The sequence below is a fragment of the Sorex fumeus genome, unplaced genomic scaffold (assembly GCF_029834395.1).
Source record: "Sorex fumeus unplaced genomic scaffold, SorFum_2.1 ptg000169l, whole genome shotgun sequence".
Classification (NCBI taxonomy): Eukaryota; Metazoa; Chordata; class Mammalia; order Eulipotyphla; family Soricidae; genus Sorex; species Sorex fumeus.
Window position 1 is genome coordinate 4284683 of NW_026606226.1, and position 26311 is coordinate 4310993.

Sequence of the window (26311 nt, forward strand, 5' to 3'; positions counted from 1 at the left end):
ACACATACACCCTCCAGAAACTGAGATTACATAGAGTTGCACAGTTCAAGCAATTCCAGTCAAATCTCAACAGGTTGTATGTGTGTGAATGTGATAATATGGTCAAATTTCTAAGAAAATTCCAAGTCAAAAGCCATCAAGACACTGATTTAAAAAAAAAAAGTCACTGGACTTACTTTGCCAGGCATTATTTTACTTCCATAAGCATAATTATGGCAATGAGGCTCAATTGCTAAAGAAACCAAAGTGCTTCCAATAGAATGAAAAGAACAGAAGTCCTAGGGTGGGAAGGAGAGATAGTACAGTGGGTAGTGCGCTTGCCTTGTACACGGCAGACCCAGGTTATATCCCCAGCTCCTCAATGGTTCCCTAAGCACTGCCAGAAGTAAGCCCTGAGCAATGCCAGGTGTGGCCCCAAACAAACAACAACAACAAAACACAACTCCTAAGGCATGAGAGACAGACACTGCAGAGTAGGCAGTGAAGGATACGGCATTCCAGCAACTGCCTCAGGGATGACAGATATCCAGATGAAAAAATGCAAATCCTAGCACAACATGATGCTACACTCATAGGCATGTGTCCATAATGGCTATGGACCTACCATGTGAAATGCAAAGCAAGGGTTCTCCCTCAAACGTTCACTCTCATGCTCTAGACCCATTCTGGGAAAACTGTCTCCACTCTCCAGCATTCCCCTGCTCGATCCCTCTGCACATGATCAGGATATAGCTGGGCCTCCTGAACCCCAACCCACCCACTACTCCTAGGGGCTGGACAGCCAGGATCAGTGAGATGAGTCCACTAGTCACACACTTAGCTGCCTTGGGCAGGTCACGTTTCGCTAAGAACTTCTGAATGGGTTTGTTCAATGGTGCCACAGCTGGAGGTGAGAGAAAGCTCCTCACATGGTGGGGGCATGCTCTAACACTGAGCCACATTCTCGATCCCAATGCCGATCACATACCAGTAAGAAGCACATTTTAGAAAGTAGCTCAGAGTCTCAGATTACTTTTTATTTCCATAGAATTAACAATACTGCTCGGCAAAGTCTGGCAAACTTCCCGTGGTGTACCCAATATGCCAAATACCAGTAACAATGATGGGTCTCATTCTCCTAACCCTGAAAGAGCCCTGAATGTGACGCTTTTTAAAATCTCAGGGCTAGGGCAAAGGAGACATTACTGGTGCCTGCTCGAGGCAATCGACGAACAACAGGATGATCGTGAACAATACTGCTGAAGAAAAGATCTTCTTGATATCAAGTTTATGTGACTATGCATTTTTTAAGACAATGTCAAAAGAATTCAGACAAAAACATGCCAAATGTTTAGTACATTGAAATAAGGATTTTTTAAAAAATCAAAACATGTCATTTAAAAGACTCTGCTCTGTTCTCTTCCGGGAGCTGGGTTTTATAGTCTCTGAGTCTTGGCCGTTGATGGGATTACACTCCTCAGACCCTGACTCACCAGCCACGGGGTTATCACTGGCAGAATCTGAGCTGAGAATCAGGAGCATCGTGGAGGAGCTCAACCAGCTCATCCCAGCACGGCCGTTCACCCATGTGAGCTCCACCACCAGCGCCACACACAGCACAGCCACCATCCTCCACCCCCAAGACACATACTGCAGGGGGGACCGGCTGGACGTCCTGCTCCAGGCCAGGGACCACTTGGGACGCAGGAAGGAATATGGCAGGGATTTCCTGAGGGTGCGAATATCCTCCCCAGCTCTGCAGACTGGTGCCTCAGGGAAGGTGACCGATTTCCACAATGGAACCTATCTGGTCAGCTTCACCCTGCTCCTGGAGGGCCCGGTCTCCCTGTCTGTCCTGCTCATCCACCCCAGCGAAGGTGTGTCAGCTCTCTGGAGGGCCAGGAACCAAGGCTATGACAAGATTATTTTCACGGGCAAATTTGCTAGTGGCACATCCCATGTCTTGGCTGAATGTGGCCTGACCCTCAACTCAAATGCTGAGCTGCGTCAGTACCTGGACACTCGTGAACACGAAACTTTCTACTGTGTGAAGCCACCACATGTTCCCTGCGAGGCCCTGACCCACATGTCCACCAGGAACCGTGACAATACTTATCTGACTGCTGAGGAACAGAGCCTCTTCATCACGTAAGTTTGCTTTCCAGAGATGTGGCTGATGGGATGCATAGGTAGGAGGGTACTGCCTGGTATCAGAGACATAACACAGTGGGTCAGGCACTTGTGTTGCTTGTGGCCAACCTGGGTTCGGTTGCTGGCACCATTTTGGTCCCCCTAAGCATGATAGGAGTGATCCCTGAACACAAAACTAGGCGTTAACTCTGAGCCATTGGATGTAACCCCCAAACAAATACTAAATAAAAGAAGGGTACTGTCCTTCAATTGCAGCATGACCCCCTAAGGTGCTTCTGACACTTAAGTGCCATCATTCACAGATACCTCCCTCCAGCACTTGACTCCCTGTGTCAAGGTGAACTCTATGACATGGATGCCTACACTTCCCCACAACGGCCAGTACCCTCGCATTGGACCACATCCTCTCCACCAGCCCTCTAGCTTAACACTTTGAGTGCACTCCACAGGGTAAACAGCAGTTACATTGAAAGAGAGTAAGTGTGCAGTAATATCTCTTTTCCCACATTCCTGCTGTTCTGTTGGGATGTCGGTGAGAAAATGTCCCAGAAGATATTTCAATGGTGTGAAAAACACCGTGGGCTAGGGAGGTAGCTCAGAGGCCTAAGGTTCTATATTTTCCCAAGGGAGGCCCAATTCAAGCTCCAGCACCACATGGACTTGTGAGCACAGTGCAAGGAGTTACCCATAACCACTGTCCAGTATCAACCCCCACAAAAGAGAGGGGGTCTTGGCTAGCATGAGGCCCTTCACTTAATCTCCAGGGGTGCCACAAGTCTCCAGGAAATCCTGACAGCTCCAGAGGCTGGAATACACCCAAAGAAGGGGGATAATGCTGAGAAACCAAATTGTGGGTAGCAGACATGGGCAAAAACACACAGAAGCTTTTCTCCAGTTTTCCCAAGAAAATGTTGACATGTATCTCTTGTATAAATTCCAGGTATATAGCATGATTGGATTTATACGTACAGTGAAATGACTAGCACAACAGGCTCTGCTAACATCTGTCTTCTCATAGAGATTCAATATTAAGGAATGAAATTGTCTCCCTTAACCAGAGCCCTTCAGATTTACTCTCCGAGCTTTCTTGTAAATCATAGTGTGGTGTTCACTGTAGTCACTCATTACCTCCCATTTATTTATTATAACTCAAAGTTTGTTCATTCCGACTACTTCCCTCTACTTTCCCTTCCTCGCTCCAGCCACCACACTGATTTCTTTTCTATGAATGTTTTAAAAGTATTTCACAATATTTTATTACTTTTAATACTCAGACACCAATCCCAACACCATTACACCTTCCCACTACCATATTTCGGGTTTTTGCATTCCAAACCCCAATCCCTGCCCCAAAGTAGAACCGAAATAATATATTTTGTATTGTTTGTTATGAAAAACTGCTGAAAATGTTACCAAAAAAATTATCTTTTGAGGAAAGAGGGTGAAGATTGTTGTATTTCATCCAGGGTCCATTAAACCCTTCTATAAGAGATCATAAACGTGTGGTTAAAGGTTGAACCTTGTGTGTTTATATATGTGTGTGTGTATGTGTGTGTGTGTATATATGTATACATATATATATGTAAAAAGATTCACTCTAAGATTCATTGCCTACTTCTTTGAACCCCATCAAATATGGTGCAGTACTCTTGGAGTATGGGTAGGGAGTGTCCTATAAAGTGTCGGGTGGCCGCAAGTGTGGCTGCATGGTCCAGCAATAGGTTCGTGGGTGAGGCTCAGCTCAAAGTGTGTGGAGAGTGGCAGTGAACATGGCCACAGTTGAGTTCTGGAGGTTTTTGGCTTCCAGGGCAGGGTCCCTTGAGGTAGGAAGGGCTCTCCTCCGCCCCCCTCTGGGGTGCCCCAATGAAACAGTCTAGTGTGGGTTCTGATGGCATGGTTATGGCAAGCATCATGTAATGTTTCCTTCCAGGAAAGAAGGTTCTATGAATTTTTAAGACTACATATAAATGAGGTCATCATGGTATCTTTTTATATCTATGTAACCTCATATAATGACTTCAAAGTCCATCCACCTTAGAGCTGACACTAGCATGTCCTTGTTTTCATGGCTGAGTTCAATATTTCACTACGTATGGCCAATCCCTGTCTATTCATCAAAGGATGCTTAATCATGTCAGCCGTGCTGTGTTTCTAAGATTTTAATCCATTTCCATTTAAAGTCATTATTGATAAGTTAAAGATTTCTTATTGCATTTTGTTGTTTCTAATCCTCCTTGTTTGCATTTTAATGTCTTCGGTATTATGCTTTGTTGTGCTTATTATCCTTCTCTGAGTTCCTGCAATTAGTATATAACTTTCCCTTGTGGTTCCATGTGGTTACACATAAAATCATAAACTCACAACAGCCTGTTTAAAATTGATCATTTCAGGGACAAGGAGGCAGTACAGGGTTAGGTTCAATAACCAGAACCCTATGCCCAGCCAGATGGTTGAACATCACTGAAAGTGGTCCCCTAAAAACAAATAATACTGACCATTCCAAAAGAGTTCATAAACTTTGTGCTTTTACTTCATTTTCCCCTTAGGTTTTATTAATTATTTTTTTCTGGACTTTGTATTTATATTGTGCAACTGAAAATCTGTAGTTAAGGTCATAAAATTACTTTTTTAATCTTAATGACTAAATAGTTATCATTTTCAAAGTCGCTTTTATGGTTTTATAATGTTTGTATTTTCACTTTCAACTCAACGAAACTACTTTAGAAAGTCAGACCGGGTGAGAATAAACTCCCCAGATTTTGTTTGCTTAGGAACATCTTGATCCTTCTTCCATTTATGGACAGATAAGCCATCACAAACTTCTTAGTTGGCAATGATTTTCTTTGAATATTTTGATTATTTTGCCCAACAATTTTCTGACCTGAAAAGACGAACTGGCCAGTAGTAGTATGAATGTCCCTCGTATAGTTTCTCTTTGCTGTTGCTGTTCAGGTTTTTGTCTTGACAATGGGCAAGCATCATGTAGATCAGTGAGACCCTGTGAAGGGTTCATTCATCTGGGTCCTTCCCCGGTTCAGGAATCTTTCAGCCATGAAAAACACTTTCTGATCCTTCCCTTGTCTCCTATAACTCCCACCGTGTGTTGATTCTGTCATTAGCACATTAATTCCGCTGGGCTTTCTTCGTTCTTTGACATTCTTAATTTTTCTTTTTGCTCCTCTGACAGTTTCAAATTTCCTGCGGTCCAAGCCACTGATTATTATTGGGGTTTTGTTGTTGCTGTTGTTGGTTTGGTTTTCGGACCACATTTGGCAATGCTCAGGGGTTATTCCTGGCTCCACACTCAGGGGTTACTCCTGGTGTTGCTTGGGGAACCATGTGAGATGCCAGAGATTGAACCCAGGTCAGCTGTGTACAAGGAAATGCCCTACTATCTCTCCAGTCCCAAACACTGATTCCTCTGCATGAACAAGGGATCAGTTCTACATTTGAAACTTGGGTTTGGTTCATAGAGTCAAAATCAGTTCCACTACTCTAGAGTTCACCACAAGAATTTTGTTTCCCTGGTACTGTCCTATTCACCTGATATTTTTGCGACCCATACTTCCTTATCCTTATACCGGTACATCTGAGTAAAGGACTTTATTTTCAGAAAATATAGGTTTGCTTGGGCAGAAACAACTCAGCCTGAGTTCCTGCCACTATGCTCTGTCTTGGATGAGACAACTCTTTGTCTCCAGAGAGGGGACCAGTGAGGATGCTCCTTGCTGGCTTAGGTCAGGATAAGCTCTATGGGTTTCTGAATTCTCTGACTGGTTTACCAGATATTTTGCACTGGGCACTATGCTGGATAATAGATGAGACTAAGAATTAGCTGTTATAGCCTAACAGGGCCATAGGCCTGCACCTAGATCATGTAAAACTCAGTGTTGAAGGTCAGTTTCAGGCCGGAGTCTGCACCCACTTCCCTGACTGCTGAGAATTCTGGGTTCGTCCCACAGACGGGAAGACACAGCTGTGCTCTGTCCACCCAGCACAGCTTTTGGTGCTCCTGCTTAGGATCCCTGCACCTGTGGGATATACTCCACTGTGAATGGACTACAAACCAGACTTCTATCTCAGGCAGAGCCAGAGAATCAGTCTTCAACTGAAAATACTTTGTGATCTCAACAAGAACCAGTCACACTTACAGGGTTCCTAACCAACAGGGCATTTTGTTCTGTTAGCTTTTCTCTTGGCTTGGGCCCTGCTGGACCCTCAGAGTATCCCCCAGATCTGCAGGCCAGCTGGAGCTGCAGGGCGGAACTGCCTGCTCCGGCAGCCTGGAAGGCATCCGGGTCTAGTGTTGGCTGTGCTCTGGGAAGTCATTTATCCTGCCTCTTATTAAAGCATCCCTTGGGCATCTGGAACCAGGAAACACACTTACCAGCAGTTGGGGTTAGTTTTCAGCACCCTTGCATGGTCATGGACACACCAGGTTCAAGAACCAGCAAAAAAAAAAAAAAACATCCTCTTTCCAAAGGATCCAAACAGGTGGATGGGCACCCGCCATGTTTCCTGCTCAGAATGTGGGTGTGTCATAGATGATCCCAATTTGTCCTGATCCCGTGAGCAGTCGGGCCCTCTTACCTTTCCCCTTCCCTGCCACAGTTACATTCCCAGAAGGTGAGACTGGCATGTGTCATGGCTGTCCTGGAGATACAACCTGCCCCACAGTGTCTGGCTTCTGCCCACCACACCAGGGCCCCGTGCCATGGAGCGTGCAGACCTGGCAAGGAGCTGCATCTCCTCCCCTGTTCCACAGTCTGTCTGCAGCACTGAGGTGCTCCAGCCTCACCTCTGTGTTCGAGACTTCTCCCGGTGACATCTTGTTCTTCAGTTGCCATTGTCTTCTTGCACATAAGTCAGGAATCCATTATAGAATCTTACTGAATTCCCCAAGCTTTGGTTCTTGAGCTATATGGTCTGATTCTCTTCAGCAATAGCTTATAGCACTTGGACGTCTGTTCAGTCCCTTTACCACAAGTGATTCCGATCACCACATCTCCTCTGAGCCCCTAACCAACTCTGCTCCCAAATCCAGAGCAGGAATGTTTCTCCCCTCCCGGGACTCAACCTGAACAAACTTATCTGAGAATCAAGTCCCACTGATCTCTGCAGGACCTGGGTCTCCCTTTCACTCCTGAGTCCCCTTTTCTGTCTGTCACCAACTTACCCCTAACATGACTCAGAGCCATGCAAAGGGAAAGCGAAAGCTCTGAGACAGTCATCATTTCTGGAAGGCGAACGTATCCTCTCTATTTATTCATGCATCAGATTGAACAGGACTTCCTGTCAAACACTCTCACAGATATTAGGGTAACAGCAACGGATGGAGTGCTTATCCCATCCTTCTAAATTTATCTTTCTATGGGAAAATTGCAGAAAAACATGGTAGGAGTCACAGATTTAGAGGAAAGCAAGTGCCCCAGGATAAGAGGTTTGGATGTCCTGTTCAGAATCCTGAACTCCTTAATAAACACAGTGTGGGTTTTAAAAAGTACCGCAGGGATTGGAGTGATAGTTCAGTGGGTAGCGCACTCACCTGCATGTGGGCAACGCAAGTTTGATCCCTGACATCCAACATGGTCCCCTGAGCACCACCAAGAGTAATTCCTGACTGGAGAACCAGGAGTAACCCCTAAGCTTTAGCATATAAAGCCCCCAAACTAAAAATTTTTTAAAAAAATTAAAAGTACTAGAGTTTCTTTAGGGTTCCGGGCAATTGCGTTGAATTTATGAGGGATAGAATGGAAATGGTATGTCCAATTAGCAGCTCATAGTAATCCAAGACAAGGTGTTTGAACTGGAGAGTGATAAAGTAGTATAAAACATAATTTATGAATTAAATAATCTGATGCTCAGATTTTAGGACACAGTGATGGCAGGGATCAGAAGAACAGAACACTGTTAGATCTTAGGGAGTCCCAGGAAGAGAAACAATCTTCTAAAACTCCTCCTCCATACACAGTAATTTATATCAATACAAATAAATAAATACTCACGTTCAGTCACATGGAAAAAAATAAATCCTTTACTCAGAAGTGAGTGTCTTCTATTCTTCTCATGTTTGGACAGACATCAGACTAATTCATTGTCCTGTTTTCCAAGGTCCAAAGTGGGAGTGGAAATGCTGAAACTTTAACCCATTAATGTCTCCAGATGTGATGGTAAGTCTGGGCACAGCTTCTAACTATGGGAGAGCAAGCACAAGTGGACATGATGTTCCTGGACCACCATTTCTACCAAATCTCTAGGGGTATCAATCCCAATGAACATAAAAGATAAATTAATCCAAGGAAAGAATTGCAAACTCTGCTGATAAGTGATTTCATCTGATGGTATCCAAAAGAAAGTATTAGTGTCCTGTTTGTTTGGGAACCATACTCAATGTGCTCAAGGATCATTACTGGTGGTGCCACTGGACCATATGCAATTTCAGGCTTCAAATTTGGGTCAGCTGCATGCAAGACTTCCTTCCTTCCTTCTTTCCTTCCTTCCTTCCTTCTTTCCTTCCTTCCTTCCTTTCTCTCTCTCTCTCTCATTTTGGGACTACACTCAGCAGTTCTCAGGACTTGCTCCTGGTTCTGTGCTTAGGGATCACTCCTGGTGGGGCTCAGAGGACTGTATGTGGTGATGGGGATTGAACCTGTGTTGGTTGAATGCAAGAGACCCCTTGATTTCTTTCTTATTTCCTTCTCTTTCTCTCTCTCTCTCAGTCTCTCTCCCTCCTGCATCTACATATGCAAGTGCATCTTCTAGAGCTAGTTATTCCAGAGATCCAGTACAGAGCTCTGATGTATACTCACCACGTTTGAGTAAAAATATTTTTGTTTAGTTATCCAAGTTCCCTGGACGTGACTTTCTAATCCTCACTTGATGCGACTTAGCGATTTTGTATGAAGCTTTCATTTTGTCAAGTGATCTTTGGTGGAACACATACAACCCTGTGACTTTGAAAGAATTATGGGTACAGGACCTTATCTTGGAAACTATGTCCCCTAAAGCCTCTGGGTTTACCGAAAACAGTCATGAAGCAGCTTTAGACTGAGTGTTGGAGAGGTTCTAAGAGACAATAGAAGTAGAGAGACACCTCAGTTAGGTCACAATTTGACGTCCACTCAACCGGCCAGCCAGGCACAGTAGATACTCCTGCCTCACTCACAGGAGGAACACCCAGTTAGAAATTAAACAAAGTGGGTGGGGCAGAGCAATAGTGCAGCAGATAGTACATTTGCCTTGCACATGGCTGACCCAAGTTCAATCCCCAGCCCCCATATGCCCCCCCCCAAGCACCGCCAGGAGTAATTCCTGAGTGCAGGGCCAGGAGCAAACCCTGAGCATCACTGAGTATGACCCAAAATAGCCAAAGGGGGGAAAAAAAGAAATGGAACAGAGCCGGGAGAACCCCACAGCACTCTCTGCACCTGCACAGCAGAGAGGAGGAGAGGGGAGGGGAGGGGAGGGGAGGGGAGGGGAGGGGAGGGGAGGGGAGGGGAGGGAAGGGAAGGGGAGGGAGGAGGGGAGGGGAGGGGAGGGGAGGGGAGGGGAGGGGAGGATTCTGGGAGGAGAGAAGAGGAGAGGAGAGGAGAGGAGAGGAGAGGAGAGGAGAGGAGAGGAGAGGAGAGGAGAGGGAAGGGGAGGGGAGGGGAGGGGAGGGGAGGGGAGGGGAGGGGAGGGGAGAGGAGAGGAGAGGAGAGGAGAGGAGAGGAGAGGAGAGGAGAGGAGAGGAGAGGAGAGGAGAGGAGAGGAGAGGATTCTGGGAGGAGCACATGCTCCTACCAGGGGATAACCAAGGCAGAGGAGATTAGGGGGTCCACACAGTTCAGAACCCCAACAAGACACCCAACCCCAGTTCCATTCTCAGCACTGCATATGGTACTGCTAGGTATAAGCCTTGAGCACAGCATGGTGTGGCCCAAGCACCAGAAAAAAAAACAGAACTGAACCTTGAGGAGTGGTGCCAAGACACAGACTGCTGAAGCTCAGATCAGGAAGAATGAAGAAGCAAGGACAGTGGGGTCACACCCACAAAATAGCCTCTCTCCCAAAGCTCTCTGCTGCAGCCCTCTGCTCCACTGACACCTAGAGTGTCCAGTAGGAGCCAAAAATGAAGACATAGCACGAACTACTGGAAATGTCAAAGACATGCAACTCAGTGCTGACTATGTGATCTTCTAAATCTTAAATTTTAAGCCCAAAAGTCAGGGATGTATGTCTGAAACTCGACTATGAATAAATCATGGTGCCTTGATTAAAAAAGGAACCCTAAAATATAGACTACTAGCCACCTGGCCAAAAGAGCAATAGCACTTGGGACTTGATGCTAAAGATAATAAGGCCTCCCAAGGAGAGAACAATTCTCCAACAACCAAACTAAAAGACAGGAACAAACCTGGCCTGAGGGACGGGAAATTCATAATGGCTCTTGTGGACCACTCAGATACAAGGAAACTCTGGCAAAGCAATTCAGTAAGCTCAGAAATAAATTAATAACCAGAAGATAGAAACTGAAGCTAGAAGCAACCCATTTCAGAATGAAATGACAAACAAAAGAATGGTGGAAACACTAAGGAAAGTGAGCCTGGAGAGAGAGGGACTTTGGGGGTTGGGGTGACTCAGGGACAGACACCGTTCCTGGAGAAGAGAAATAAGATTGTGAAAAAGGAATATTGTGAGAGCTATGGGAAACCACTAGAAAAGGCACCCCCACAAAAAAAATAGCGGGAAGCCCAAACGGGACAGAGGATGAGAGAGAGAGGAGAACGAGATTACTCAATGAAATAATAGCTATGGACATTCCAAAGCTGGGGGAACAGCTGCTAGGCAAGGTTGGAAGAGGCAGACAGGTAGGCTGATCTAGAGACAAAGCACTTAGACCAATACACATGCTAATGGGAAGATGTTTAAGTGCACGACAAAGAATACAAAATATGTCTAGAAAAAAGAAGCAGGAAACATAGAAAGGTGCCTCCATCAAAGTATCACCTAAGTTCTCAGCAGAAAATTCACAGACTGGGGGAGAGTGGAGGAATATTCAAAATACTCAGAGATGAAAACTGTTATACGACAGCAGGTGATGGAGTGTACCCCTGACCCCCAACTCCCTCCCCTAGCACAGAGTAACCCCTGAGCAGTGCTGGGTGTGGCAAACACACACACACACACACACACACACACACACACACACCCTTCAGCCAAGAATATCTTGCAAATCTCTCTCTAACTTGAGAGAAGTAAAGGCTTTCACAAACCAACAAAAGGATTCACTACAATACCTTCTATACAATAATTGTAGTAAGGAAATTATCTATTGTAAAGAAGTTCAGGGGGCCAGAGCAATAGTCCAGAGGGAAGGGTGTCTGCCTTGCATGTATCCAACCCAGGTTTGATCCCTGGCAACCCATATGGTCCCCTGAGCACTTCCAGGAGTCATTCCTGAGTGCAGAGCCAAGAGTAACCCCCGGACATCGCCGGGTTTGACTCAAAGTGTCAAAATAAATAAATAATTTTTAAAAAATTGTTAAATGAAAGGAAATTCTCACACACAACAACAACAACAAAAACAACAACAAGATGTTAAGTGGCTCCAGCAAAACCTCATATCAAAAATTACTGTTAGTGCTTCTTGATTAATAATTCAGCCATTTGCAATGATTAGTTGTTCAGTGCCTTTGGCTAAAAAATAAAAAGGCAGCCGAAATTTTATAATGTGACATGCTACCTCAAGAGACTCACTTAGGCATCAAAAGAAAAAGATTTGAAGTTAAGAGGTGAAAGTGGCACTCCAAGCCAAAGGGAATATTTTTAAAGCAGGAACCATGTAACTTAGGTAAAGAGAAGTTTGATAAAGAGATCCATGCAGCAAGAAGACATAACGCTTGTGTATGTGGTGCAGGAGCACCCAAACCTATAAACAAATCCTAACAGACTTGAACGGGGACATGGGACAGGTTTTAGAACCCTACTTCCACCACAGCACAAGAAATCCCAAAGGAAACACTGGCTGTAAATGGCAGAGGACATGGACTTCTACTCCAGACAGAATATGCATTCTTCAGTGCACATGTATCACTATTGGGGATACAGTTTGGACCCCCAAAATAGGTACTGTCACTGTCCTGTCACTGTCCTCCCGTTGTTCATCGATTTGCTTGAGCGGGCCCAGTAACGTCTCCATTGGAGACTTTGCTGTTACTGTGTTTGGCATATCGAATATGTCACGGGGAGCTTGCCAGGCTCTAACCCTCAAAAAACCAGTATGGTTGTTGAAAGAGTTTTAGCATGTGCTGGAGCCCCAGGTCTGAACCCCAATATCACAGATTCCTTGAGAACTGCAGGGTATCCCCCCTCAAAAATAAAAATCAGAGCAGAAATGAATATGATCAGAAAGAAGAATAGCACTGCACTATAGCACCATTCTCCCGTTGTTCATTAATGTCTCCATTTTGAGACTTGTTGTTACTGTGTTTGGAATACTGAATACGTCATGGGGAGCTTGCAGGCTTTGCCGTGTGGGAGGGATACTCTCGGATACTCAGCCGGGCTGGCCGTGTGCAAGGCTAATGCCCTACTGCTGTGCTATTGCTCCATACCTAAAAAGAAGAAGAATTACAAATCAAATTTTAAAAGGCCACTTGATCACTTGATACCCCGTTAATCATCGATTTACTCGAGCGGGTGCCAGTAATGTCTCCATTCATCCCTGTTGCATGCTAGCATAGCCCAGTGGCATCTGCTCATTCTAGGAACATGCAGAGCCTCAAACCGATCATTCAGAGTCTTGATGAAGAAGTCTGACCATCTTGTAGGTGGGCGTCCACGAGATCTTTTGACGTCCCATGGAATCCAGTCAGTAATGGCTCTAGTCCAGCGGTCATCTTTAAATCTCATTACGTGTCCAGCCCATCTGATTTTTGATGCCTTGGCAAATGAGACAGCGTCCCTGATTCTTGAGCGTTGACAGAGATCGAAACTCCAGATTCTATCTCTCATTTGAGTGAAGCGTGATACTCCAAGCACAGCTCTTTTGATTCCTCTTTGAGAGACCCGAATAGTGTTCTCATCCTGTTTTCGTAGGTCCCAGGTCTCTGAGGCATATGTTAATGCAGGAAGAACAGTGGAGTCGAAGAGATGTTTTCATAGCTAGAGGTTCTTTGTCCTCTTAGTTATTTCTTCAATGCTCTTGAAGGCATTCCAAGCCGCTCTCTTCCTCCTGCATAATTCAGGTGCCAGGTCATTCATCATGTTGATTTCTCGACCTAGGTATATACAACTGTTGCATTCGGAGATGGTGGTTCCATTGAGAGTGAATGAAACATCAGGAACAAGACTGTTTCTCATGAACATTGTCTTTGTGAGATTCAGTTGTAATCCGACCTTTCCACACTCACAGTCGAAGTCAGTTAGCATTTGTGCCGCTTGGCTGATGTTTGGTGTTATTAGAACGATGTCATCAGCAAAGCAGAGGTGGTGTAGTTGCCGACCATCTATCTTCACTCCCATTCCTTCCCATTTCAGTTGTTGCATGATGTCCTCGAGGGTGGCAATGAAGAGTTTTAGTGAAATGGTATCACCTTGCCGAACCCCTCTCTTGACATGGATGATTACTTCTTTGTAGAATGGTGAGATCCTGATAGTGAATCCGTAATACAGCTCACGGAGGATCCTGATATATTGAGTTTGTATGCCCTGATTGGCTAGGGCTTTGATGACCACTTCCATCTCAACAGAATCAAAGGCCTTCTTTAAATCAATGAACATTAGACAGAGCGGCATCTTGAACTCCTGAGAAACCTCAATGAGCTTGGTTATCATGTGTATATGGTCGATGGTGCTGAATCCTTTTCGGAACCTGGTTTGTTCTCATGGTTATCCTTCATCTAGTGTTCTGCCAATCCTATTTAGGATGACTCGAGTGAACAGTTTGTAGATGACAGACAATAGGCAGATTGAGCGATAGTTGCCAATGTTGTGGATGTCTCCCTTCATGTATAGTAGTACAGTCTTGCTGGTTTTCCATTGGGATGGAATCTTGCATTCAGACAGGTAGCATGTGAAGAGCCGAGCCAGTGTATTGATGAGTACTGACGGTAAGTTCTTCAGGTGTTCAGGTCTGACCTTGTCTGGGCCAGGTGCTCTTTGTTTCTTTACCGACGAGATGGCATGTTGGATTTTGGAAGGGAGAATATTGGCCAGATACTACATAAATACAATGATTCAGAGAGTTTTAGGAACATCTACATTACAACAAATTAGAGAAAGCAGAAGTGGGTCAATTCCTAGAAGCACATTTTAAGATTGAATATAGGGCTGGGAAAAGAGCTTAAAGTCCTGGAGTATGTGCTTTGAATGCAGAGTACTCGGGTTCATTCCCTAGCACCCAGGCTAGTGAGAGCTCAACATGATGAACACATGAATCCCTGTCACAAAACGGTCTCCCAGGGCAGGGAAGTAGACCCTGCTGGCAGTAGCCCCCAAGCAGGGAAACACTCTGCTATTGATATAAATAGATAGATAGTAATGATCTATATGAAAAAAGAAAATTTGTTTCTCCCCTGCACCTCAACCTTCAAAAAGAATTCCCTGGCATGAGATGAAGCTCCTGAGCACCTCCCTGTGTGTCAAAAGTATAATGATGATGATGATGATGATGATGATGATGATGATGATGATGACAGAATTTGAAAGAGAAACTCTACACAGACTGATCACAAGTGTGGAAAAGAAAGGAATAATCAAAAGGGTCTCATGAAGCAAAAGACAAGGGTCAGGTGGCTTCTACTGTAAAATTTACTGAGCTTACAAAAAGTAGCTTATCCTTCCAATATTGTTTCCAATAAGTTGAAAAGGGTAAATAGAGTACCCTGATTCCAAATCAGAAAGGAGTCACACACACACACACACACACACACACACACACACACACACACTTCTTATTATGGAAATGCAAGTCAAAGAAACAATGAGATATAATCTCACATCTGTGAGAATGGCTATTATCAAAATGATAAGAAATAGTAAGTGGTAGAGAAAAGCAAATTCCTGTACACTCTAGGAGGGGCAATAGATTTGTAGTGTGGTCCTTATGGAAACAATATGGAAGGAGGGGGTGGTTTTTGGGGGGTGTGTGTGTATGTGTATGTCGGTGGTGGTGGTGGTGGGAGAAGCAGGGGATATACCTAGCAATGCTGAAGTCTTCTCTCAGCTCTGTTCTTGGAGCCATATAGTGAATGAAACCAGTGTTGGCTGCTTGCAAGGCAAGCATGTCTTAACTCCCACACTATCTCTCTGGCACAGTATGGAAATTACTTTTTTTAATTTTCATTTTTTTCATTTTTCATTTCATCATTCTGTTAATCGTCGATTGCCTCGAGCAGGCCCCAGTAACGTCTCTTTCATCCTAGCCCTGAGATTATATTCACGGCTCTTTAGGAGAATGAGACCCATCATTGTTACTGGTATTTGGCATATTTGGTACGCCACGGGGAGTTTGCCAGACTCTGCCCTGTGGGCAGGCTACATTCGATAGCCTGCAAGTTTGTCCAAAGTAGGAATGAGATAATAAGATGTCATAAAGACATCTTATTATCTTTTTTTAATAAAAACTAGAAATATAAACACTTATGATCCAGTTATCTTAGTTCCAAAACATAAAACCATTTATGTTGCCTAAATATGTACCTTCATGTTTACTGTAGCATTACTTACAATAGCCAAGAAGTAGAAAAACTTAAGTGCTCACCAACAGAAGAATAAATAAGTAATAAAGATACAAAAAAAATTTCTTTAAACACCCTGACAAAGAATCCAGGTATTAGAACAAAATAAATGTACAAAGATATATATATTTTGGAGGGGAAAACTCTGCTATTGATATAGATAGATAGTAATGATCTATATGGAAAAAGAAAATCTAATTGACTAATACTACAACAAAATTCCCAAGTTAAAGATGAGCAATAGAAGATATAATATTAATGAAAGAAATTAAAGAGAAGATAGAAGTGGAATAGTCTATGCTCATGACTGAATATTGTCAAAATACATTCTACTTGGGCTGGAGAGATAGCACATCAGGTAAGGCATTTGCCTTGCATGCAGCCAACCCAGGTTTGATTCCTCCGTCTCTCTTGGAGAGCCAAGCAAGCTATGGAGAGTATCCCACCCGCACAGCAAAGCCTGGCAAGTTCCCCGTGGTGTATTAGATATGCCAAAAACAGTAACAACAAGTGTCACAATGGAGACGTTACTGGTGCCCGCTTGAGCAACTCGATGAGCAATGGGAGGACAGTGCTACAGTGCTACACATTCTATCCAAAGCAATCTATACTATACATACAGGTGTATCACTATGATACCTGTATTTCAATGCCTTTCCCAAAGGGAAAAAAATGCAACAATCTGTGTGGAACCATAAAAGACCCCAAAGAGCTAAATATTCAGAAAAAATAATTCTTTCCCCCCACCCCACCCCTGCCTGAACGAGACCCCGAGTTGCTGCCCACGAACAGCCTCTCTGGCTCCTGATAGAGTTGCTGAATGGCCATGATCCCAGAGACTCAGAAAAAAAAATTGGAATCCAGCGGCTTTTGACAGAAATCTCTCCAGATTTAATTAATAAAATTCCAGAATTCCAACATCATATGCTATTTATAATCAGCAATAGAAAACAATGTGTCTACTGTTGCCTTTTCAGCAGATCTAAGCGCTGGGGGAAAATCTCAAATAACAATGGTGGGGCTGATGTCAAAATATAGAATGTAATCAAAGTAGAGAGAGAGTAATGTGCACATCATCTGCCACACAGGTAGGGGGAGGTTGTGGGATGGGGGTTATACTGGGGTTGGTGGTGGTGGGAAATGGGCACTGGTGAAGGGATGGGTGTTTCATTATAGTATGACCGAGTCTTAGACCCGAAAGCTTTGTAACTGCTCTCACAGTGATTCAATAAATAAATATTTTTAAAAAGGAACAGTGCTATAGGCACCAACATTCCTGCTATCAAATTTATATAAAAACTAAGATATTAATCTAAACGGTATAGTACTGGCATATTTACATTGACATAAATCAATGGAACAGGAAATGAGTCCAAAAATAAACACAAACATATATCCAATTTATGACCAAAATATATACAATGGATATAAATATCCAATATATGGCCAAAAATATACAATGGGAAAAAGACAGTTTCTTCAATAAATGGTGCTAGGGAAAAAGTGTCACATGCAAATGAGTAAAAGCTATATGATTGTATTAGACCATCCCCAAATATTAACACACAGCAGCAAGATGTAATTACATAGCAAGGCAGGAATACATCAGGAAACAATAATTTTGAAATATCCAGCCACACATTTAAAGGAACTAGAAAAGGAAAAATTGCAATCACAAGTCAGCAGAAAGGAAATAATAAAAATTAGAGTATAAATTTTTGCACAAAGGAGACAGTGGTCCGATCCCGTTTGGAATTTTGGGACAACAGCGACATCGGTCAGGCAAAATCGTCGATTGAATATGATGTAATCTATTTCATTGTGGAATCGTCCACTGGGAGACTCCCATGTCCAACGTTTAGATTCGGCCTTCTGGAACTGTGAGATACCATGGATGATCTTGGTAGACATGATGAACTCAGTCTCTCACCCTGTTCGTTCCATTCTAGGCCATGGGTCCCTATGTGAAGTTCTTTGACTGATCTTCTCAGTCCTATCTTGGCATTAAAATCACCCACAATGATCTTGTAGAAGGTGTGGTCTTCTTTATAGAACTTCTCCAGCTCCATATAGAACTTCTCAATTTCTCCTTCATCATAATTAGATGGAACGATAGCACAGCGGGTAGGGCGTTCGCCTTACAAGCGGCCAACATGGCCGACCCGAGTTCGATTCCTCCGCCCCTCTCGGAGAGCCCCGCAAGCTACCGAGAGTATTCGATATGCCAGACACAGTAACAACAAAGTCTCCAATGGAGACGTTACTGGGCCCGCTCGAGCAAATCGACGATCAACGGGAGGGCCTTTACTTTACTTTTACATAATTAGATGTTGGTGCGTAGACAACGAAGATAGAAACTGCCAGCAGTGAGCCACATCTATTCAAATGTAAACATCCGATTCGGGTTGTTAGGCATTCAAATGAATCAATGCTCATGGCCAAGTTTGTGTTGACAAGGACACCAGCGCCTCCGACACCTCTTTTATCGCATGTTCTGAGGAACAATTCTTCTCCAGTGTCGAAAACGGCATGATGAGATTGGTGCCTTCTTGTCTCGGTCAGACCAATGATGTTGTACTTGATCTTTCACGCTTGTACCATCAGGTCCTTGATGGATGCATCTGATGCTAGCGTATGTGCATTGAAAGATGATCATTTTTGTATTCCTTCGTTGTGGCAGCCTAGTTCAGCCTTGAGATTTTATCGGCCTCTCCTTTCTCATCCTTCTCAATGCTGCCATATTGGTGAAGCCTTCAGGGTCAGGGGAATGAGACCCATTGTAATTACTGGTTTTGGCATATTGAATACACAACAGATAGCTTGCGAGGCTCTGCTGTGTGGGCGGAATACTCTCGGTAGCTTGCCAGGCTTTCCAAGAGGGATAGAGGCTTTTGGGGCAACCTCTAATCGCCCTTGTAGGTGTTACCATATTGGAACCCTATCAAATATGGTACGGCAATTCTGGAAGATGGGTATTTAGTGTCTTATAATGTGTCAAGCAGCCGCAAAGCGGCTGCGCGGGTCCAGAAAGCATCCTGGAGTGTGGCAGCGGCTGGGTAGTGGAGGTAGTGTCGGTAGTGGAGGTCTGCCAGTGAGGTATTTATCTGGTCCCGGTAGGGGTAGGGTGGATCTTCTGTGCGCAATCCAATCCCTGGGTCTTTGGTGGTTGGTGGAAGCAGACAGGGCAGGGTAGGGTGGGGCTCTGTGGGTGATTTTAATCCCTTCGTCACCTGTGGTTGGTGGGAGCAAGCAGAGAATCTCTGTCTCTGGGTCTGTTGAGCCTGGAGTCCAGGGTCTCAGAGTTCCACTTATCTTGTTCTGTGGGGCTTCAGTCGTGTGTGAGTCTCGGCCGGAGTGGCTGCCCAGGTCCAGAAAGCATCCTGGAGTGTGGCGGTGACTGGGTAGTGGAGATAGTGTCTGACCGATGTTGCTGTTGTCCCAAAATTCCAAACGGGATCGGACCACCGTCTCCTTCGTGCAAAATTCTACTTCACAGAGCAGGGAGAAAGGGATGCAAAGTTTAAAAAGAGAACTCCCAGAATGACCACCAACTGGGAGCTCCTTGGAACTATTGCAGCAACATGGGAAGATGCCATTGTTGACAACATTGACGAGGAATACGATCGACTGGTTCAGCACCTCCATGATTGTGCGAGGAACGCCAAGAGAGAGATAGCCACAAAAAAACGCCTGTCTTCGAAAACTCTCAAGCTTATTTGCCAACGTGGTTTGGCGCATACCTCAGGCAACCGCAAGTGAACGTCTGAGCTTGCAAAGCAGTGCAGAGATGCGATCAAGGAAGACCTCAAAGAGAGAAGAGCAGAAGTGCTGGTAGATGCGGCAGAAGCCGGGAAAAGTATTCGTAATGCCCGCCTGTCCTTCGCCAACTACAAGACCAAGATGACTGCCCTCTGACGTCCTGATGGATCTATCACATCTTCCAGAACGGCAATAGAGAAGGTTATCCATGACTTCTACTCAAATCTCTTAGATAGCCATGTCCACTTGCTGACATATCAAATTCCACAGGATGGATATGTCATTCCCAATGTTCTCCCTTCCGAAATTCGGCACACCATTTCGTCAGTAAAGAAACAAACAGCACCCGGCCCAGACAAGGTCAGACCTGAACACCTGAAGAACCTGCCCTCAGTACTCATCAATACGCTGGCTTGGCTCTTCACACGCTACCTGTCTGAATGCAAGGTTCCATCCCAGTGGAAAACCAGCAGGACTGTACTACTGTACAAGAAGGGAGACATCCATGACATTGGCAACTGTCGCCTGATCTGCCTATTGTCTGTCATCTATAAGTTGTTCACTTGAGTCATGCTAAATAGGATTGGCAGAACACTAGATGAAGGACAACCATGCGAGCAAGCTGGGTCCCACAAAGGATTCAGCACCATCAACCATATCCACACAATAACCAAGCTCTTTGAGGTTTCTCGGGAGTTCAAGATGCCGCTCTGTCTAATGTTCATTGATTTAAAGAAGGCCTTTGATTCTGTTGAGACGGAAGCGGTCATTGAAGCCCTAGCCAATCAGGGCCCTCAAGCTCAATACATCAAGACCCTTCGTGAGCTGTATTACGGATTCACTACTAGGATCTCACCATTCTACAAAGAACTAATCATCCATGTCAAGAGAGGGGTTCGGCAGGGTGATACCATTTCACCAAAACTCTTCAGTGCCAACCTCAAGAACATCATGTGACGACTGGAATGGGAAGGAATGGAAGTGAAAATAGATGGTCGGCAACTACACCACCTCCGCTTTGCTGATGACATTGTTTTAATAACACCAAACATTAGCCAAGCGGCACAAATGCTGGCCGACTTTGACCGTGAGTGTGGAAAGGTCAGACTACAGCTGAATCTTATGAAGACAATGTTTATAAGAAACAGCCTCGTTCCTGACGCCCCATTTGCTCTCAACGGAACAACCATCTCTGAATGCAACAGCTATGTGTACCTAGGTCGAGAAGTCAACATGACAAATGACCTAGCACCCAAGCTGTGCTGGAGGAAGAGAGCAGCTTGGAACGCCTTCAAGAGCGTGGAAGAAATAGCTAAGAGGACGAAGAACCTCCGGCTCCGGGTAAATCTCTTTGATTCCACTGTTCTTCCTGCATTAACATACGCCTCAGAGACCTGGACCCTACGCAAACAGGATGAGAACACTATTCGGGTCTCCCAAAGAGGAATTGAAAGAGCTATGCTTGGAGTATCACATTTCACTCAAATGAGAGAAAGAATCCGGAGTTTCGACCTCCGTCAATGATCAAGAATCAGAGACGCTGTCTAGTTTGCCAAGGTGTCAAAAATCAGATGTCACGTAATGAGATTTAAAGATGACCGCTGGACTAGAACTGTTACCGACTGGATTCCACGGGATGCCAAAAGACTGCGTGGCCGCCCACCTACCAGATGGTCAGACTTCTTCATCAAGATCATGAACGATCGGTTTGAGGCTCTTCTTGTTCCTAGAGCGGACAGACGCCATTTGGCTACACGAGCACATGACAGGGACAAATGGAGACGTTACTAGCGCCGGCTCGAGCAAATCAACGATTAAGGGGAAATCAAGTGATCAAGTGATCAAGAGTATAAATAAATGAAATGAAACAGAACTAAAAAGGCAATAGAAAAGTTCCATGACACCAAAAGCTAAGTTCTTCATAAGTGTAAAAAAACTGACACCTAGGTGAGCTCCCTGAGAAACAAAATGGAGAAAATCCATTAATTAATCTATGAGAAATGAAGGGGAGAACTGCAGAAATTCAAAGGATGCTAGAGAATCCTAGGAATGACTTTATGCTACTACACTAGAAACCCTAGAAGACTGACAAAGATGATCTGACCAAGAAATGGAAGCAGAACGAATACCCAATGACAGTAGCTGAAGGTGAGTTCCCAAGAGGAGTGGGCAGATGGCTCAGGGGGCCAGCATGCAGGCTTTGCACACAGGAGCCCTAAGTTTGATCTTGGCACTGTAAGTTATTCCAATCATTACTGAATGTGACACCAAAAAGGAAATAAAAAGAAAAGGAACTATAGATTCACCCAAAAATGCATAATAAGATCTCCCAAGCACTACTGGGTGTCACACCAAAAAGGAAAAAAAGAAAAGGAACTATAGAATCACCCAAAAAGTGAAAAATAAAATCGAACAGCTTGTTTTTGAATGACTTGATTGAAACTGGAAGGGGCTATACTAAGTCAATAAGTCAAAAGGAGAAAGATAGTTATCAGATGCTCCCACAGAGGATCTTTGGGATACAGATCAAAGCTGTATTTTGCCTGTACCTTAACAAGCACAATTAAAGAAACCAAACTGTGTGTGCAGACCATGTAACAGAGGTCACAAGTGGGGCAAGAGACAAGGGTCTAAAGCAGGTGGCAGTGAGTAGTGGTAGAACAGGATATGTACCTGGTGTTGGTGGGAGATGACAAACACTCAAAGAATGTATATTGTAAGCATATATCCTAAAAGTAGGGATTTTGGTCTCTTGTAAGCAATTACCTTAATTTATTTTATTTATTTATTTATTTATTTATTGCTTTTTGGGTCACACCCAGTGATTCTCAGGGGTTATTACTCCTGGATCTGCACTTAGGAATTACTCCTGGGAATCGATCCCTGGTCAGCTGTGTGCAAGGCAAACACCCTACCCGCTGTGCTATCACTCATCCCTGATTACCTCAATTTTAAAAGAGTTTTATTATGTACCAGGTCTTATTCACTCCCTTGTCGTGAGATGCATTATAGGTGAGTGCTTCCAGAAGCACTTTAGATTCATTACATGGTTGTTTTTTTTAAAATGTTTGATCCCTGAATGTTCAGAAGCCTTTTGATGTTCCCAAATTTTTCACAACCTCCACATTCAGTTTCATAATCCCTGGGGATCACACTGTATACCCACTTCACGGAATATAGTTCCCCATTTCACAGAATAGAGTCCCCTCCGAAGTTAGAGCAACTTCAAAGGAATATTATTCAATCAGGATAATGAACAAAATATGTGTGTAACATGGTTGGACCCAGAGGGTATGATGTTATGTGAAATAAAGGTAAAGGTAAAGGTAAAGGTAAAGGTAAAGGTAAAGGCCCTCCTGTTGATCGTCGATTTGCTCGAGCGGGCCCAGTAACGTCTCCATTGGAGACTTTGTTCTTACTGTGTCTGGCATATCGAATACTCTCGGTAGCTTGCCGGTCTCTCCGAGAGGGGCAGAGGAATCGAACTCGGGTCGGCCATGTTGGCTGCTTGTAAGGCGAATGCCCTACCGCTGTGCTATCGCTCCAGCCCGAAATAAGGCAGAAAAAGTTAAATATAAGATCATCTATTGCACGTGTCATCAAAACAATTTTTTTTAAAAAAAGGAACAAGTTGATAGATACAGAGATAAGAATGGAGATTGTGTGAGAGACGGTAACGGGTGTGAGAGAGATGACGACAAAGGGCAGAAGGTCCCCACTTATAGCAGAAACAAAGTCATGGGGATATAATATGCAGGGTGGTGATTAATAAACTGTTGCATACTTTTATCTAATTAGAGAACCATGACATATTTACAGAGTGCTTGAGAGTTGAGTTTTAGACATATAAAGTTCTAGCACCAATCCCACCACCAATGTCAACTTCCTCCACCAGCGTCCCCGAGTTCCCTTCATCCCCCCCACCATCAGGCCTGTCACCTTGATAGACACATTCTACACTTTGGTGGTCCTATGTGGGATCTCATGTTTCCAGTATAATTGAGTCTGTAGTGTGGACACTGAGTTATCTCCCTCCCCACAGAGTACATTACCAATATACTCTAGGCCCCTCATCCTGTTATATCTCCTTTTCATCTTCTTCCTTCTCCCCAATTTCTTTTCATCTCTGTTCTCCTTCTCCCGGTACCCTGCATATCTGAAAGCATTTTAAGCCATTTGTAGATTTTAACTTTCACACCTATATATTGTTTTAAACTTTTGAAAATTGGACTGGAGAGATACATAAGAGTTAAGGCACTTGCCTTGCATTCGACTGACCTTCATTTGATCCCTGGGATTGCATAAGGTCCCCTCAGCTCGACCAGAAGTGATCCCTGAGCACAGAGCCAGGCATAAGCCGTAAGCACATCTGGGTGTGGCATCAAAATAAAAAAAGAATTTTCTTGATATTCTTATAACTGTCACTGTCCTCCCATTGTTCATTGATTTGCTCAAGCGGGCCCAGTAACGTCTCCATTGTGACAATTGTTACTGTGTTTGGCATATCGAATACGTCACAGGTAGCTTGCCAGGCTTTGTTGTGTGGGCAAGATACTCTCGGTAGCTTGCCGGGCTTTCCAAGAGGGACGGAGAAATCGAACTCGGGTCAACCATATTGGCCACTTACAAGGCAAATGCCCTACCCACTCTGCTATCGCTCCAGCCCATATTCTTACAAAGAATTAAAAAAAAAATTTAAAAAAACTAACAACATTGCCTCAATAATGGAACTCAGAAGCAAGGGCACAGATTCCAGCCCTTCAGGAAGAGACAAAGCAAGTCAGCACTGATGGCAAAGACAACAATAGTAGGGCAGTGAGCAGACCTGGGAGAAAATGAATTGGGTGGCATCACCATGACACAGAAAATCTCAAAAGAAAGTCCAATGCTTGCTCTTCAAGCCTGAGTTGTTCTCCTTTGCACACAGATCTCGCTAGCTTGTCTTTGTCTCTGCTGGCCTATTTCCACTCTGGAGAAGCCCGTGTTCTCTCTTGAACACACACTTCCCCTTCTTCCCCCTTTCTCTCCCCTCATATCTTTCTAAATAAGTTTTAATAAAAAACTATCCTGCCTTGCAAAATAAGAAAAGAAAAAATCAAGAGAGCCTTAAGGAGAGGTTTCCAAATGCATCTGACAGGCCGGTGATGGAGAATAGCAGAAATATTGTGAGGATTTGGATTTGGGGCAAAATCTGAAGTGGAGGATACTGCCCTAGAGGTACTCTCTGCTTCAAGTAGGGAAATTTCTAGGGTGCCACTGAGTGATTTTTTTCTTCAAAGCAGGTAGCAGGACAAAGTTAACTTTGTAGACAAAGATAGAACCTGAGTTAGAGAGAGACTGGCCAAAGAGAATAGAAATGGGTGTTTAAACTACACTAACCAAGCACTCGCATCTTGTACTTTTGTCCCCAGCACTATCTCTGTCCCCAGAGAGCCAGAGAAAGAAAGAGAAATGCCACATTGGCATGGAGGTCCCGGTCCCCAGCGGCTACACATTAAGCGGAAGGTGGGTGACGACATTCTGTGACCAGATTCAGTTTGACGCTGCTAAGGCAACTGACTGTTTGAAAGGAAAACTTGTTTATCTCCTGGGAGACTCCACACTGCGCCAGTGGATTAACTACTTCCCCAATGTTGTAAAAAGTAGGTGAATTTTCCCTTCTTCTTGGAATTCAGGCCAACTTTGAGGTATTTTCACAGAGGGTTATAGTCCCCTATGTTGGCTGTTTTGAGTTGTACTTCACTTAAGCTTTCTAGATTTGAGCCTTTAAGCTTAAAATATAATTGAAGACTTCTTTGGTGGGAAGTGATGATTTCTCTTTATATATTACAATGATGAATTTACATTTTGGTTGACATTTCACACAGAGGAGCAAGTACTTTTCTTAGCATTCTCCCCCTAGAAATGATCTCGTTGAAGAGACAGAAAGATGGAGCACACATTCTGCATGTGGGGCCCCAGATCTGATCCCTGACTACTGATCTAGGAGTGATATCCAACTCTATTCCCATCAGTATTAAGAGTCAAACAAAATTAACAAGATCCACCCCTAAAATAAAACAAAAAGGCCTAGGTGAATGAGAATTTGCAATTATAAGGCTTTTTGTTTTGTTTTGTTTTTAAATAATCACTGCTTTCTAGTAAAAAGAAAATTTTTTTTATTAGCACTAAAGTCTTTTGATATCCATGGAATTGGAAAGTTTAAGAAACTTCAGCTTCTGGATGCAGACAGGCAGACTCAGATTTTGTGGATAAAGCACAGTTACCCTTTCGTCACCGTGGGATTCTACTCTGTGATGGATCAAGTGCACATCGGTCAGGAAATTGACCAGATTTCTGGTGACCAGAACACAGCCATTGTCATCACCTTTGGCCAGCACTTCCGATCCTTCCCCATTGATGTTTTCATCCGCAGGGCCATCAGCATCCGAAATGCTATTGAGCGTCTGTTTATAAGAAGCCCAGCCACTAAGGTGATTGTGAAGACAGAAAATATCCGAGAGATGCACATCAACACAGAGCGGCTTGGAAACTTCCACGGCTACATTCAATATCTCATCATGAAAGACATTTTCAAAGACCTCAATGTGGCCATCATTGATGCCTGGGACATGACCATTGCCTACAATGCCAACAACCTTCACCCACCTGACCAAGTAATTGGGTATCAGATTAACATGTTCCTGAACTACATTTGCTAA

At 44.0% G+C, this 26311-nt stretch overlaps 1 protein-coding gene across 1 annotated transcript; it reads left to right on the forward strand.

Annotated features, from left to right (window-relative positions):
* Positions 1 to 1441: 1441 nt before the first annotated feature.
* LOC130016837 (NXPE family member 1-like) lies at positions 1442 to 26311 on the forward strand. Its single transcript, XM_056107539.1, is given in 4 exon segments — positions 1442 to 2127; positions 8242 to 8300; positions 25040 to 25252; positions 25776 to 26311. Coding segments are annotated over 4 exon segments (1494 nt in total).